This window comes from Strix uralensis, chromosome 3 (assembly GCF_047716275.1).
Source record: "Strix uralensis isolate ZFMK-TIS-50842 chromosome 3, bStrUra1, whole genome shotgun sequence".
Taxonomy (NCBI): domain Eukaryota; kingdom Metazoa; phylum Chordata; class Aves; order Strigiformes; family Strigidae; genus Strix; species Strix uralensis.
In genome coordinates, this window is record NC_133974.1 from 51,492,168 (window position 1) to 51,509,389 (window position 17,222).

General features: G+C 52.8%; 1 protein-coding gene across 1 annotated transcript in view; it reads left to right on the forward strand.

Moving 5' to 3' along the window:
- The window catches only part of NR2E1 (nuclear receptor subfamily 2 group E member 1), a 61,773-nt gene that overhangs the window by 41,897 nt on the left and 2,654 nt on the right, over positions 1 to 17,222 (forward strand). Inside the window, exons 3-11 of the mRNA XM_074864585.1 lie at positions 943 to 1,183; positions 1,456 to 1,558; positions 6,243 to 6,439; positions 7,267 to 7,354; positions 7,638 to 7,873; positions 9,179 to 9,325; positions 14,052 to 14,148; positions 14,535 to 14,684; positions 14,954 to 15,059. Coding sequence (XP_074720686.1) covers positions 943 to 1,183; positions 1,456 to 1,558; positions 6,243 to 6,439; positions 7,267 to 7,354; positions 7,638 to 7,873; positions 9,179 to 9,325; positions 14,052 to 14,148; positions 14,535 to 14,684; positions 14,954 to 15,059 — 1,365 coding nt within the window. The remainder of the gene's footprint in view (positions 1 to 942; positions 1,184 to 1,455; positions 1,559 to 6,242; positions 6,440 to 7,266; positions 7,355 to 7,637; positions 7,874 to 9,178; positions 9,326 to 14,051; positions 14,149 to 14,534; positions 14,685 to 14,953; positions 15,060 to 17,222) is intronic.

A 17,222-nucleotide genomic window follows, 5' to 3' on the forward strand; every position in this document is an offset into this window, starting at 1 on the left:
GCCCGGCTCGGCTCGCAGCCCCGGCCCTCTCCCCGCCCGGCCCCGCCGGCCGCCGGCAGAGCCGCTGCCCGGGCCAGGGCAAGGGCAAGGGCAGGGGCGAACCGCAGGCGGGCCCCACCTCGCCACGGGAAAATGCAAAATAAACGGGATCTTGATCCGTTCTTTCTGCTTGTCTTTTGTCTCGTCTTTTTTCTTTTCTTTTCTTTTTTTTTCTTCTTCTTTTTTTTTTGGGGGGGGGGGTGTCCCTTTTTATGACAGCGAGGGCACAAGGCGAGTGAGGAGGCGGAATCATCTCGGCAGCCGCTGCATTTTGTGTGGAAGCCGCTCGGGGGTTCATTAATATCATTAGCATTTAACCCCCTCCCTGCCCCCTCCCCTTCCCAGCGCAGGGTGACGTCACGCGGCGGCAGGAGTTGGGGGGAAAGCAAGGGAAGCTCAGTGGGCAAGGGGCGTCCCTCTCCCCTCCCCGCCGCTGCCTGTCACAGCCTCTCAGCCGATATTATAGGGGCCGAAGCCTGGAGCTCAAAGCGCAAAGTCAGCCAGTGTAATGAACTTCTGGAAACCTTTCCCTTTTTATACCATTCAGTTTCTGAGAGGCAGAGACAGCCTCCTCTGACGCCTTTTCCCCCCTTCCATTATTTTTCCAGGCTCTGATCTCCCTGCTCGCTGCACCGAGGCGCTCGGCGCAGAGCCCCGCTCCCCATCCTACCTTCTCCGAGTCTCATTGTTGTCCTGGCTGCTGTGGCTCTCGCTTGCCTTCCAGGAGCGCGGTGGCGAGCCCACTCGCACCCCCCTGCACCCTCCCGGGGTCCCGAGAGCACCTGCTCGCAGGGGGGCAGCGGGTGGCCGCCGACTTTGGGTCATTTCGTTTCTTTTTTTTTTTTTTCCTCCTTTTTTTTTTCTTTTTTTTTTTTTTTTATTTTCCTTGCCGCTTCCCCGCAGCGTGTCCCCGTCCCTCGGGGAGGACATCGCCGGGGAGCGGGGCAACGGCGAGGATGTGCCGGCCCCCGCGGCGGAGCCAGCACTGAGCGCCCGAGGGAGGCACCTGCCCCGCGGAGCCGCCGCGGGGGGGGGAGGGTGGGGGGGGCAGCGCACCGCCTCGCCCCGGCGCCGACACTTCGCCCCGAGTTTAACGACTCCCGGGGGCTTCGAGCATGAGCAAGCCGGCGGGATCAACAAGTGGGTAATAACGCGGTGGAGGCTTCGAGCAGCCTTTCCGATACGGGCTGCAGCCTGGCCTGGGGGGGCGGGAGGTGGAGGGGAGGGAGAGGAAGGGGTGGGGGGGTTGCGGTTTGGGTTTGCGCACCCACCCCCCACCCCCCCGCAATTAAAAAAGAAGTGTATATTTCCATTCGGAGTGGCAACGAATTTATAGGCTCGGAGTTGCCCCGGTGGAGTTTGGGCCCGGGGCTTACAAAAAGCCGCTTTCCAGCTGCCTACCCCGGGTTTCCGCAGCGGGAACCGGGGGGGCAGGAGCCCGGGGGCAGCGAGCCCCGGGAAAGGCAGCGGGGAGCGGGCTCGTCCCGCCGGGGCGCGGGCAGTTGTCTGCGGGAGTCCGGTACCGGGGCGGAGGGACGAAGGTTTGGGTTTAAAGGGCATTGCGGAGTTGAAACGTGCTGCTTTTCTCACGGACTTTATGCGATCTTCTGCGACATAATCATTTCTTTTTAAGAGTTTGAAACTCCGGTCACTCAATTGCACGGAATCGCGTAAGCAAGTCTGTGAAGGAGGATTTAAATGCAATACTTTGCACACCATTTCCAGTTACAACAAATAATCCTGCAACGAGGAAAGCAGAAACAACTTAAAAGTCACATTTTCCTTAATCCTAAATCCATGCACCTCATAACTGGGGAATTTAAAGCATGACTAACCGCTCGTACAGAACGGCTCAATCCGCATAATCCCAACGGGACTTTCGGAGTTTGTAATATGGATGGAGTCAGTAACAAAGGGGGGAAAAAATACCCAATCCAATTTAATGTCTGACAAGTGATGGATCGGACAGTTATTTCCTCTCCGCTCCGGCGGGCTCCCGGGGTTGCGGAGTGGCGGAAAAAGGGTGGCCGAGCCGGGAGGGACCCGCCACCGGCGGTACCTGCCGCCGGCCGCCCCCCGCCAGCCCCGCGGCCTTCTCCTTGCCGCTGCCCTCCATTATTTTGACCCGGGTCCGCCCTTTGTCCGCGGGGGCCGGGAAGCCGGGGACGGGGACGGGGGATGTTGGGGTGTTGGTGGAAGGGAGGGGGCCGCGGCGGCGGGGCCGGGGGACAGGCGGGGGCCGCGGCGTGGAAGTCGCGCGTGGAGGAGGCGGGCGGCGCGGAGCCCCCGCGCTGCGGCCGAGCTGCCGCCGGTTCGGCGTGGTTTGCCTTCTATTCCCGCGGGGCTGAGCGCGGCATTTTTCGGCGCCAGACACCCCCCCCCCCGAGGGGAAAAAAAACCAAACAAACAGAATAGTAGCGGGGCCGCGGTGGAGGTAATAATCGGGCGGGGGGGAAGGAGGCAGCGTCAAAAAAAAAAAAAAAAAAAAAGTGGCGGCGGCCGGGGCTGCTTCCCGCCGGCTGCGCTGCCCAAACTGCCCGGTAAGTGCGAGGGGAGCCGGAGCGGGATCGGGCCCGTGGGCAGCCGCGCCGGGACGTTGTCGGTGCTCCTGGCAGGTTTCTGAGTGTCGGGGAAGGGTCAGGAAGGGCCGGGGAGCCTCTGCCCAAAAGGCCGGCGGAGCTTCTGCCGGAGACATTTTGCAGAGGAAGAAACCCGCAAGGCGGGACCGCGCCTGCGGCCGCACGGTGCTGGGCGACCCCCGGCCCCCGCCGCCGCGTTCGCTGCTGCCTCCGACCCCCCCAGACCCCCATGCACCGCCCGCAGGGGACCCCCAAGCCCGACCCGGCCAGGCCCCGCGGGGACGGGGACACGCGGGGCTGCGGGGCCCGAGCCCGGCCGGCCTCGGCAACGCATGCGAAAGCCCGACCCGCTGTCCCGGGGCCTGGGCGCCCGTCCCGGGGGTCCCGGGGGGCTCCCGGACAAGGGGTCTCCCGCCTGGCTTGTCTGCCCGCCGGTGGGCGTCTAGCGGTGTCAGCTGCGATGTCTGCCTGGGTGGTAACAAGACCCCATCCCGCCGTCCCCAGAGCCCAGCCTAACTTCTTTCAACAGCCTCTGATGGTAATTACAGTAATCGGGGCTGCCATATATCCTTTAAGCAATTATGACACACAAAATAGCCCCCAAGGACCCCCTGTCGTGGGATGTTCAAAACTGTTTCCCAGCTGAACAGAAATCCCATTTTCTTAGCGCTAAACTTCTGAGACGAAGCGGTACCTCGGGGAACCGGAGCGCTTTTAAACCGCGTTAATCAGTTATCTCATGACCCCGTGTCAAGCTTACATTTTTTTCTTCCCACCCCCCGCCCTGCCTCTTCCCCGTCTACTTATTTCATATTTCGCCCTGCACGAAAGTTTTCTCATAAAAGCCCCCGCGGGGAGGGGATGGGGGGGGTGGGGTTGGGAGGTGGCGGGGGGGCAGAGAGCGGCCGGGATTGCGAGCAGGCGGCGGGACGGAGCGGGGGGCTCCAGCCGCACCCTCCGCCGTGTCCCCCCTCCCCGTCCTCCGCCTCGTCGGGGGTCGCGGAGCTGATCGGGCCGGCCGCGCCGCTCCGACGGCTGGAAACGTGGTTATTTGGGTTTGGCGTGGTGCTCCAGGTGCTCGGGTTTTATAGATGGAGTATGTGGACGCGTAAAGGGTACAGGGAACATATGTTTACATGCAGGGTGTGGGTATGTACGTATATAATTTGTATGATTTTTTTAAAGCGGCTCTCAAACTTAAAATCCGTCTGGGGAAACCTGTTTTGTAAAACTAACCCAAGTTCCTTCCTTCGCTGCTGCCCGCGTTTAGCGCCGACGAAGCCGCAGGCCGGCCGGGGAAGCGGGGACCCCTGGGGCTGCCCGGAGCCCCAGGCGGCAGCTCCACGGCGGGCCCGGGTGCGCGGCCAGGGCTGGGACCTCGCTGCCGAGGGACGGGGGGGCGGGGGGTCCCCCGGCGGCGGGAGCGGCGGCGGGCCGGGGTGCGCGGGGGCAGCGCGGCGGGGCCGGGCTCTGTACCGGGATGCACCACTGCTGCACGTACCGCTTCAGTGTCTCTCCCCCCACCCCCAGTCTGCCCCTCCTCCTCCTCCTCCTCCTCCTTTGTGTGCGTGCGTGTGGACCCTCTCTCTCCCCGTGGATGCGAAGGGCTGGAGAGGGAAGTCGAGCGCTTTCCCCTGTTGGCATTGTGCGATATCCGAATTCCCATGCTACACTTTTTGACGGGTCACTGGTGCCCCAATAGGCAGGTGGCAAGGAGGGCTTGTAATTACACACTCCCAGAAACCGTGCCTTGGCCTCAGCCCTCCTCACGAGCGCCTACCTGCAGCTCCAAAGCCGCGGCTTGCTCGCAGGCAGTGGGGCGGGGAGGGGGGGCTTCCTTTCGCTGCGCTCCTTATTAATTGCGTAAAAGTTTTCTATTCTTTAACCTCTCTCCCTCCCTCCCACCTTCCCTCCCTCCGTCACCCCTCCCTCTCGCCGTCCCGAACCTAATCCCCGTCCCTCTCGCCGTGTTGTGTATAGCAGCTGTCGGGTTTCATTTAGGGGAGAAGCTGGCAGCTTGTGCTCATTGGAGGCAGTCAAACGAGTTTCAATGGGCAAAATCATTAAGTTAACACTTTATCTAATGTCCCCATTGTCTGCCAGCAGTCATTGTCTTAGAGCCTTAGCCTAGACATGTCTGGAAGTATCTCGGACTCCTAAATTCTCTAGGGAGAGAGAGGAGCCCCTGCGACCTGTTTCCATGCCCCCCCCCAGCACCGCTCCGCACGCTGTCGCCTTCCCCCTTCCAGCCCTGTCTCCCCCCAGCCCCCCAGCCGGGGCTCTTCCCTGAGCTACTTCCAAACAAAGATAGCGGCCCCGAGCGCTTTCCGTCGGAGTTTAGAGACCAAGGTTGGGTGAGAGGGACTGAATCTCCAGCTTAAGTTCTGGTAGGAGGGAAGAAGGCTGTTTGAGGCAGAGAAAAAAAAAATAAAAGGAAGGAAAGGAAAGGAAAGGAAAGGAAAGGAAAGGAAAGGAAAGGAAAGGAAAGGAAAGGAAAGGAAAGGAAAGGAAAGGAAAGGAAAGGAAAGGAAAGGAAAGGAAAGGAAAGGAAAGGAAAGGAAAGGAAAGGGAAGGGAAGGGAAGGGAAGGGAAGGAAAAGGGAAGGGAAGGGAAGGGAAGGGAAGGGAAGGGAAAGGGAAAGGGAAAGGGAAAGGGAAGGAAAGGAAAGGAAAGGAAAGGAAAGGAAAGGAAAGGAAAGGAAAGGAAAGGAAAGGAAAGGAAAGGAAAGGAAAGGAAAGGAAAGGAAAGGAAAGGAAAGGAAAGGAAAAAAGGGGGGAAAGGGGAAAGGAAAAGGGAAAAAATAAAAATAAAAAAGGGAAAGAAAAAGAAAAAGGAAAAAGAAAAAAGAAAAAGAGAAAAAGAAAAGAAAAAAGAAAAAGAAAAAAGAGAAAACAGAAGAGGGAAGGCGGAGAAAGGGCAGAAGCCGAGCGGCGTTTTGGCGGGTTTCTTGAACCGGGCGGCAGTAATCTCTGTCCGAGTTTTCACAGCGCCTTCAGAGCATTTGCAACTCTAGGCAAAGTCGGTGCGGCAGCAGCGCCCGGCGGAGCGGTGCGGAGCGGTGCGGAGCGGAGCGGTGCGGAGCGAGGGGCGCTGCCCGCCCCGCGCCCCAGCCGCCCGGAGCTGCCCACAAAGGGGAGGTGGAAAGTTGTGCTGCAGGTTTTGGGGCGAAGAAAATGGCACGCCTCGTCTGCGGCAGGAGCCAGCCCCCTTTCGCTGGGGTTGCTAGGGAGGAGAGGAGGTTACTTGGCTTCCCGGTCGTTTTATTTTGTTTTGGTTTATTCTGTGCCTCGGTCTCCTGACTGCACTCCTGCCCAGGGAAAGTGCCGTCCTCTGTTTGCCGAGCGCCAGAAAGCGAGGGGAACGCCCCCCGTGTCCGTCCCCCCCCCCGCGCCAAGTCTCCCCCCTTCGCATCCCCACTTCTAGCAGGCAAGTCTGCTGCTCCCGCTGCTGTAATCTTCCCTTCCAAAATGGGTCTTGGCGATTATAGGAGATCCAAATAAACGTAGCGGGGCATGAATAATGCTCATTGTAGAAAACTGACACTTGCTCAAGGAAAAGAAAGTTGGCTATAAAATCACTTCATTATTTGCTTGTACTGCGGCTCTGGGGCTAATCCCTCCGGAGGTCAGATTGCTGAGCGCTCGCTCTCTCCCTCTCTCCCTTCTCTGCTTTCAGGTCGCATTTTAGACATCCCTTGCAAAGTGTGTGGGGACCGCAGCTCCGGGAAACACTATGGGGTTTACGCCTGCGATGGGTGCTCGGGATTTTTCAAGCGGAGCATCAGGAGGAATAGGACCTATGTTTGCAAATCGGGAAATCAGGTACCAGCCGCAGCGCGGACCCCTCACCGCCTGCACCTCTTACCCCGCGATTCCCCAGGGCCCCGCGTTGCCCCCCCCCCAGCCAACAGAGACACCTGCGGCAGTAAGATCCAGCGGCCACGCAGCCTCACTCCCACCTCCCCAGGGGGTCCCCGGCCAAGGCCGGGCGGTTCCCCCCCACCCCCACCCCCGCCTCCCCCCGGCACGTCCCCCCGCCCCGGGCCATGCGGCCGCAGCCCACCGGGGGTGGTGGTGGGGATGCGCAAGGGGCGGGGGGGCGTGCAGCCAGCTCACCGGCTAATTACACGAGGAAGCGGGGGACAGCCCCTCGGTAAGCCACAATCCACAGCCGGTCCATGGACAACCGCCCCGCAGCGCGGGAAGAGGCAGCTTCGCTTCTTCCCTTTCCCGCTCCGGCCGCGCTCATTTCCACCCGCGGACCGTCCCCGCGGGGATGCGGGGCCGGGGACGCGACGGGGGGGGGCGGGGGGGGCACCGGGGACCGGGGCGCCCCGAGGGGGCGGTGCCGTCGTCGCTGTCTCGGGTGCTGAAGGCGGCCCGGCCCGCCCCGCCGCGGGACCAAGCGGCGCGGCACGGCACGGCACGGCACGGCACGGCACTGCCCCGCACGGCCCCCCTCGGCCCTCCCCGCCGCGGGGCCAAGCACCCCGGCCCGCCCCGCCCCTGCCCGGCCCGCCCCGCCGCGGCCCCCGCCGTCGCCCCGAGGGGCGGCCCCCTCCGTGCCTCCCGCCGCCGCGGGGAAGGCGCCGGGGTCGGGCGGGGTGAGCGTGCAGCCCCCCCCGGCCCGACGGCTGGCTGTGTTACAGGGAGGCTGCCCGGTGGACAAGACTCACAGGAACCAGTGCCGGGCCTGCCGGCTGAAGAAGTGCTTGGAGGTCAACATGAACAAAGACGGTACCTGCTCCCCCTCTCCCAGGGCCGGGGCGGCAGGGTGGCCCGGGCCTTGCTCTGAACCGGGGAGCGGTGTGTCACAGCAGGGTTCCCCCCCCCCCGGCCCCTAATGACCCCCCCATCCCACGGCAGCCTGGACCATTTCTCCCGAGGCACTCCCTTGGGCGGGAGGCACGGGGCCGGCCCTAAAAAACTGCGTGGAGGGAGGGAAGCCCAGCAGAGCAGCGTGGGGTACCCGTGGCGGGGCCCCGCGGTGACCCCCTGGCCTCTCCTTGGTGCCCCACAGCGGTGCAGCACGAGCGGGGCCCCCGGACGTCGACGATACGGAAGCAGGTGGCCCTCTACTTCCGCGGGCACAAGGAGGAGAGCGGCGGTGCCCCGCACTTCCCCGCCGCCGCCCTGCCGGCACCCGCCTTCTTCACCGCCGTCTCCCAGCTGGAGCCCCACGGCCTGGAGCTGGCCGCCGTCGCCGGCACCCCCGAGAGGCAGGCTCTGGTGGGCCTGGCGCAGCCTACCCCAAAGGTCAGCCACTGCCCCGGCCCCCCGCGGGCCTGCAGACCTCGCTGCTGGGGTGCCTGCAACCCACCAGCTCCTTCCCGCCTCTGGGGTAGAGGTGGCAAAGAGGAAGGCTGGAGGCCTTGTGGGTGGTGGTGGGGACTCTTTTGTTGTGCCCCTAAAAGCTCCGAAGATCCGAGGAGCAAGGGGTAGGAGGCCCTCTGCAGAAGGGATAGGCAGAAGGACCGACTGATAACCTGCTCTGTACAAACCCCGTCTCTCCTACATCCTTACACCCTCATGGTTGCAGAGGGGCTCCTCCTGCCTGGAGCCCATTCACAAGTCATTTTAAAGCTTGTTTCATGAGGATGAGCTGCAATCACTGAGTTTTCTTCAGCAAAATGCCCATCTGTAGTGGTGTAGTCCAGAAAGTACTATCTGTACTGACCAAAGGCTGCAGCTTGTCCACAGAGACACAAACGTGTCTAAGCTGGCTTTGTGCTTCTTGGCTGTGACATTTCCCGAGCAGCCCAGTCGAAGCACTGCTGTGGCCTCAAATGCACAGGAATTAGCCATAAGATGATGTTTTTCATTAACCTGTTTTCAATGACATTTTGCATATTTACAGCACCTAGAAGATCAAAGAAGAGACAACTTAAATAGTTCTCTATTTCCAGAGTTGGTAGCTTGGGAGAATCCATCATGAACACGATCACAACAGACAGTTTTATATTTCAATTTTGGAAAATACTGAATCAGAAATTATTTAGCAAGAAAACATAGCACATGCTTGAAAACATAACTTCATTCCAATCCTGCATACCCTTTAGGTAGTTATTCTTAGCTCTACACATCTGCTTACAGCCTGTTATGATCAGGGAGCTAGATGAAGGTTAAGGCTGAACGAGTACTTACTGCTTTGCTGAGCAAGGCTGGAGTGCTAAATCAGCTTCTGAAGCACAGGTTACAAACCACAAATTCTTAATCAAATTTGTATTCTTCTAACTCTGCTACCTGAGCTGTGCTATTGTGTAACAGGTTAAAGGATGACACTGCATTTTGGTAATATTTTTCCCCTATGTAATAATTTCATTCCCTCTTCAACCTCCTCAGGAGAATGGTTTCGGTAGTTCAGTTCATCCACATGGATGAGCAGCAGAGAGCAATTTGGAGTGAGCCCACTGAAAGCAATGCCCTCTGCTTGCAGAATAAGAGAGCACACTCTGTATTGGGTATGAACGTGATGCACTGAATGGTGGCTGTAGGGGAGAGGAAGACGAGGCTGCCTTGGTGACATTGTATGAAGTTGCTTTATTTTCTTTTTGACATTAGTACCCGCATGAAGTCAACGGTACCCCTATGTATCTCTACGAAGTGGCCACCGAATCCGTCTGTGAGTCAGCAGCCAGACTTCTGTTCATGAGCATCAAGTGGGCCAAGAGTGTCCCAGCCTTCTCCACCTTGTCCTTACAAGACCAGGTAAGGCACCTGCAGTGGGAGTGGCATCAGCCTGGCCTGCCTGTTAAAGAAGGCTCAGAGCTCAGACTGGGTCCTGAACCTTCAGACCTAGACCTTTAAATCCATAATGGACTTCAGCAGTTCTGAAGTTCAGTGCAGTTTTGGTCTGTCCCTGAAAACCAGGCATTGATTTGGAGACTGCTTTCCTGCAACTTTTATTTCACAAAGCAAGTGAAAATCAAGCCAGAAAAAGATCTAATATAAAGTGGAGGATGAGTTCTAGAGGAAAAGTCACCAGACTGCAGACCAAGCTCAGCGTGCCAAAACTGCTTCTCTGCTTGTGGGACAGCTTTCTCCCCATAAAACAGGGAACAGCATCTTACCTTGCTATTTTGGGATGAGAAGTGCTTAGTTAAGCATATAGCCTCAAGATATGACAGAGGTGATTTCTGAAGACCTCCCCTCCCCTCCCCTCCCCTCCCCTCCCCTCCCCTCCCCTCCCCTCCCCTCCCCTCCCCTCCCCTCCCCTCCCCTCCCCTCCCCTCTCCCTCCCCTCCCCTCCCCTCCCCCTCCCCTCCCCCTCCCCTCTCCTCTCTCCTCTCCTCCTCTCTCCTCTCCTCTCCTCTCCTCTCCTCTCCTCTCCTCTCCTCTCCTCTCCTCTCCTCTCCTCTCCTCTCCTCTCCTCTCCTCTCCTCTCCTCTCCTCTCCTCTCCTCTCCTCTCCTCTCCTCTCCTCTCCTCTCCTCTCCTCTCCTCTCCTCTCCTCTCCTCTCCTCTCCTCTCCTCTCCTCTCCTCTCCTCTCCTCTCCTCTCCTCTCCTCTCCTCTCCTCTCCTCTCTTTTTACACAGCCAACATTTTTTCTTTATTCATGTTGACTTCAGTGAACTTACAATTACATCAACATGGTGGAAGCAGAATTTGGCCAGCCCTCAATATTTTTCACCATTAATTAAAATCTACTCTAATTTGTCTTGTTTTCCTCTATGACAATTTGCCTTTGCCTCAAGTAAATCATATGTGAACCATAAGAGCTGAAGCAATTTCTTAATGACTTGATTCTTGATGAAGACTCAGTGTGCTTTGTATAATGCACTAATTTTTAAAAAAATCCTAATCAGATAATTATAAAATGGAAGGGAGGAAATCTATGCAAAGCTCCAATCATAAAAGACATCTAATACTTTGATATGATTGAGCTAATTTCCCCAAATGGTAACTAGAAACGTTGTGCCTTAGATGTTACGTAGCAGTCATCAGAGGAACTAGTTCCTTTCCATGGATGCATGTTGCAAGTGTCGCAGTTGATATGCAAATACATATTTTGAACTGAAAGAAAAGAGCTTCTTAGGAAACTGATAGTGTTTCTACCTAAAGGTAAATCATGACGGTCACAATGTGATATAAAGCTAAGGTACATTGACATGTTCCTTTTCTAGCACCAGACTCATGTTTTCAAATCCTTGCTGTGAAATTAGACTAAGGGGGACACTGCTCAGCTCTGGCTGCAGTACTGCTATGCAGTGAGCATGAGGGGAGCAATGAGATAGGGCCCGGGAGGTTACACATACCGTTAGGAAGACAGCAGTCCCAGTGCAGCATGCTGCTCTCTGATGTCTTCTGCTGCCACTACTCCTGTGGAGCACTGGGTCTGTCATACCAAGCAACCAAAGAAACAGGCCCAAATATCAAGGACAAGCAGCGAGCGTGCCGCTTCAGCAGCAGCCTCAGCGCATGGGAAGAGGCTGGGTCCATCTCTAGACCAGTGATGCTCACAGGACGTTCCTTAGGTGAAAGCTTTTTTTGACATAATACCAATGCATTTCCCACAAGGTCATCTCTGTTAGTGTGCAGAGGTGGAGTCAGCAGGATCTGGGAGCAAGGGAAGTCTCCATTGCACATGACCAACCATGTCTCAAACAGCAAGGCCTGCTTATCTATCATAGATACCAGAGTGTTGCCGTTATCTTTAAATAATCCACTGCATCTTTCACTTTCACATCAGGGACTGATGTTAGTTAATTACATATTAAAATCCCAGCCTTTCCTTAACATCACCTTGAGTTGCTGTACCTCATTGCCAACCAGCTTCCTCAAAAGACAGCTGCTCAGCTCTAAAGCTTGGACCTGGGCCTCTCTCTGCATGATTCCCCTGTCATATTCAGGAGAGCTGGAGAATAAATAACTCTGATTTTCATCACTTTATTTCATAAATAATCAGGCAGTTCATTTTTATAATAGTGCCATTGCGTTATGTAATTTGACAATGGCCTGGCTGTGAATGTCTGCATTTCTCTTTCTTTTTGTATCCCTGACATCTGCCTGAGGAGAGTCAAAAAACCTCTTCCTGGATTTTGCTTTTGTTTGTGCTCTTCCGAAAAGGCAAGTGCATTGTGATTGCAGCACTTTGTGACAGTTTCATTTCGAAGGCAAGGAAATAAGTAGCAACCAATTTGCTGCCAAAACACAAGTCTGAGGATTGCTGTGTCACTAGCCTCAGCAAAACAGAGGCTGTGTCCCTTCCCCAGCTCCATACAGCTAATCCCATTGTGGATTGGAAGCCACACAACAAAAATGCCATGCTTCAAGTTCTGCTGGCCTGCACACTTGCCCAGCTTGTCTGTAAGACAGGTTGGTCCAATGCAGGTCACCAACAAAAGGTTGTACTTACAGGATGGGGTTGATTAAGAAGCAAAAACCAGTCCTTCAGGAAGCCTGGTATTTCTTGTTTCTTTGAAGAAGGAGGGCTGAGCATGACTTCATCATGAATTATTTTAATTGGTGGTTTTACAGACTTATGCATAGGCATGAAGAAAGATTCAGCTATTGGAATAGTCTCTTATTTCTAAAGTCTTCTGACTTTAAAGACTTAGTGGAAAAGAACATATGAAATAGATATCATCCAGGAACCACCGTTCATTACCATTGTATCTGCATGAATGAATGACAAAAAAAGTTTTACAAAAGCAAATGAAAGGCTGGTGAATCATTTCCTATGTCATAAAGAAACCTGCACATCCATCAGGCAGGATTATCTGGAGGAGGGGCTGGGTTCGCAGGCTGCAGCAGTTAGGAGACTTACAAGCAGGTTCAGCAGCTCTCAGAACAGAGCTGAGACAGGCACCGCACCTAGACACCCCCACCCCCCCCCATTTCATACAATAACCTGGGCAGCTTCCAGTACTATAAAATCCAATTTAATTATTTCAAACAGTAATTGTATGCAAACAGAGACAGAAATACTTTTCTGTCAGAATTTCCTTAGGATCTCCTTGTAGAAGTTCTGCAAAGCATATGGCACATAAAGGCACAAAATGGGCATAAGCCTACAGTGCCAAGCTGAGAGCAGAGGTTCAGAGAGCTCTTCCTCCCATTCTGATCAGAACAGGGTGGTTTAAAACTCATAATACTGTTAAGAGTTAGCACATAGATAAAGGATTCAGTTTTACTGTATGCTTTCTGTATCATCTATTACTTTCACATATCTGATTCCAAGGAAATAATAATTCATGTGGTACAACATATTTTTTTGCTTTGTTCTTCCTTACAGACTCTTTATAGACTTAAAATACCCTCCTTCCTATTTTCCTAAGAAGCTAAGCTGCTGATGCTTTCATGGATCACAGCAGTATTAACGCTTGTGGTTTGGTGGTTTTTGCTGCATGCGTTTTGGGCAATCTGTTTTCACTGCATGGAGCCACCAGATGATACCTCCTGAGTCCACTACAGTTCCCACCCCTCCAAATCTCTCCCACTCTACTGAGAGACATGAGGTCCCAGCAATGTGTACACACCACAGCATCTCCTTTAGGCCCTGAACTTCAGCTGAGCTGGGGTCCCGCCAAACCCTCTCTTAAGAGTTGGTCTGGCCCACAGGCCATAGATGCCCTCAAGACTAGATATGTCTGTTCTAGCTTTGCCAGTCTGCATTACCAGGAGTCTTGTTTCCTCTTCAGATGCACCACTGCCTCTCCACGGAAATCAAAGGCATTGCCTCCAAACAGAGAAAAACGCATCCTCCATACAGCCAGGCAACATACAAAAATTGCAGAGAACTAGCAATGCTGTCAGCGTAGGTGCTTGGATACTCAGTTCTCTGAAACAGCTCTTAGGGCCTGGAATTTCTGAGTCATTTTAAGCAAAAAGCAGGAAAACAGTTGACACTGAGAAACCATATGTGTGTCTAGATGCTGTGCTTGAAAGAGCTAAAGACTTGCTTAGTAAGGAAGGAGTTAAAAGATACACATGTGCTCTAAAGCAGCGCTCCCTACAAAGTGATGTAGTTTCAGGACATTGTCCAGGCTTTTCTTCACAAATCCTGCCTTCCCGAGGGAAAGGATGGTAATCCCTAGAGAGCAATAGGAGAGCACTCGTCCAACTTGTCCTAAGACAGCTCTATGTGCCGAGGGGGAGGAAGAGAGAGCCCACCCTGTGCTGAGAAACAGGCGAGTGTTCCTGTGGTGAACAAGCTCTCTGGGGTGGGAGTTCTCACTCTCCTTTCTCTTTCTCCTCCCTTTTGGTCCACAACATGGTGCACAGTGAGTCAACCCTCAGTGCTTTTCTACAATGCATAGACTTATTTCTAGACACCTTCTCAAAAAGCTAAGAGAAGAGCTAACGAATGCTGTGGGAAAAATACCATGACAGGCATTTAAAGTAGTTTTTAAAATAACAGAAATTTACATATTTAAATTGTTTATAAATCTATAAATTATACACTATGTTATATTGTACATCTATTGTATGACAGCTGATGCTTTTGGAAGATGCTTGGAGAGAACTGTTTGTTCTAGGAATAGCACAATGGGCCATTCCAGTTGATGCTAACACTCTACTGGCTGTATCTGGTAAGAATTGCACAATTTAATGACTTTGTTAGAAAAATTACCATAAAAATACATTACTGAAAAAAAGAACAACATGTAAAGAATAACAAATTCCTACTGAACAATAGAGCATACCTGTCATTTATAAATCTATATTTAAATGCAAATAATGTTGTTTTGTTGTATTCATGACTGCTTGCATTGTCATTTAAATGCAAATTACTGTGTTTGTTATCATCCAAGAGAAGATTTTATATTAACTTTCATACAATATAGTCAGTTTACATGGAACCAGATAGACAAGTGTGACAATAGAGTGGATATTGATACAGAGGATTTTGTCAGAAATCAATATAAAATAAAGCAAATGCCTTTAATATTATTTATTTCATCTGTTTCTGTTTTAGGCATGAATGGTGACAATACAGATTCTCAGAAGCTGAATAAAATTATTTCAGAAATACAGGCTTTACAGGAGGTTGTGGCTAGATTTAGACAACTTCGGCTAGATGCTACCGAATTTGCCTGTCTCAAATGCATTGTCACTTTTAAAGCTGGTAAGCAGAAAGAATCTCTTGCTCGTCTCACCTGATAACTATGAGGTTGCTACCTTAAAGCAAAAATTATGTTTTGAACCAGACATAGCTTTGTACCATCCAACAGGTTTCTCAGAATTGAATTCCAATAGTCAGTGTTGCATTTTGAAAGGCTGACAGTGGAGTGCTGGGGAACTAATGGGAATGTTTAATTTCCATTGATAGCAGTAGCTGAACTGTTTTGACCCATCCAAGAGTCAAGCTGAACTAGTAACTGATATGCTTTCCAGTGCCTACACACAGTGGTTCCGAACTGAGGAGTTTCCGAAATGCTGCCGCCATAGCAGCCCTTCAAGATGAAGCCCAGCTCACTCTGAACAGCTACATTCACACCAGGTGAGTGGTGTCTTTGCTCAATACTTCTCGCAGGTGTAGGGGTAAAATCCTGCTCTCACTGTAGTGAAGGTGACATTTCCACTGACTGAAATGGGGACCAGGCTGTTACAGCAAGTATACATTGGCTGTCAGCCTGCTGGGATTTGGCATTCCCTGATGAAACAGAATCATCAAATAGGTTGGAAAAAAACCCTAAAATCATCGAGTCCAACCATTAACCTAACACTGCCAAGTCCACCACTAAACCATGTCCCTAAGTGCCACATCTACCAGTCTTTTAAATAGCTCCAGGGATGGTGACTCAACCACTTCCCGGGGCAGCCTGTTCCAATGCTTGACAGCCCTTTTGGTGAAGAAATTTTTCCTGATATCCCATCGAAACCTCCACTGGCACAACTCGAGGCCATTTCCTCTCATCCTATCACTTGCTACCTGGGAAAAGAGACCGACACCCACCTCGCTACAGCCTCCTTTCCTCGCTACAGCCTCCTTTCAGGCAGCTGTAGAGAGCAATAAGGTCTCCCCTGAGCCTCCTTTTCTCCAGACTAAACAACCCCACTTCCCTCAGCCGCTCCTCACAAGACTTGTGCTCTAGACCCTTCACCAGTTTCGTTGCTTTGGATGTGCTCCAGCACCTCAATTTATTCAGACAAATGGAAAATCACTAAAAGGTGAGATCTTCCCCTGGGAAGTGATACCTGCTGTGGAACACTTTGCAGTTCAGAAGGCTACATTTCCCTCTACATTTTATTCCAGTAAATACTGCTAATAGTGATGCTCAAAACCTCACATCACACAGCTGTATGAGTGCTTTTCACCCAAGATCTCCAATCCCCATATCATTTCCCCCATTTTGCAGACACAGAAACTGGGACTCAAGGAAGTTAAATGGCTCTTCCAAGACGCTACCTTGAGTCTGTTCTCAGGTTGAAATTAAAACCTCAGAACTTGTGAATCCCATTTTGGTGCTGCAGCAGAGTGATGCGAATCATTGTTTGGGAAGAAAATATTCTCCCTTGTCTCATTCAGGATAAGTCCCATGGGATACAGAACTTTTTAAAACCTGCTGTAAAAGCTGTAGCTGTTGTCCCATGAAGTATACAGGGGTGAGCCCAGGAATGCACAAAATGTACTATGCAGAGTACAACCCCACACTCTAGAACTGCTGGCTGTGAACAGATCAGTAGCTGCCTCCTATGGAGCACTTCAGAGTGGTGGGACTGGGGAGAAGCCTGAAGAGTGCACCTAACATCTGCAAGAGCTGCCCTGGTTGGTCCAGGATCAGAGCTGCGTCTTGTAACGTCCATGTCGAAGTCCTTTAGCTGCAGTGGAGATCCATGAGACTAGCACAGTGGGAGATAGAGCAGTGGAAGAGAAACTTTTATACTATTTTCTTCCTTCTGAAACTTTGATCTGTTCTCCTACTAGCTCTGTCTAGCAGAAGTCAGCTCAGTATCAGAGATTAGATGGCAGCAGTCTCTGAAGCACTTCTATTTAGTCTAAAGGGAATGACCTGTCCGGGGGCCAGGAGCAAAAATGCAAATACCATCCAGTTACGGCTAGTTCAGAGCAAAAAGAGTAACAGCTGCATAGCAACTCTTCCTGTTCTTACAGAAGGCCTTTCCCATGAAGATTGTTCCCTGGAGACGGAGTGAGACAAGGCCTGTTAGAGAGAGAAGCCAGGGAGGAATGGTTTTACATAGACACGGTTTCCATTCCAGGCATGGCAACTTTTCCATGGCTTTTCTGCGTTGCTGGAAATATTTAGCTACTGGGCTAAACAGTATCTGTTGTAAGAGATAACCTTTTACAAGGAAAAAAGTGCAGTCCACTGACAGGACTGTCACATTGACTCCAGTGGGATAGGGCTTTCAGCTTGCCTTTCACCCCCAGGCTTGAATTTACCTTCCTGACAGTGTTAACAGCAGTATCAGCCCTTTGATCTCAGTGGAGTCTCTCTCAACAGGACGAAAGGGAGGGCAGACTGGAGAAGCAGAGTATTTCTCCAAACGACCTACTCCTTCTTTTAGGGAGACCACTGTAAGCAGACGTTTGAGAATCATTGGTGTAAAGTCAGTGTAAGCACAGCTACAATACATAGCCTATGTTATGTTGGCTTCAAAAGCTGGGTGAAAGGATGGAAAACATTCCATTACACGAACA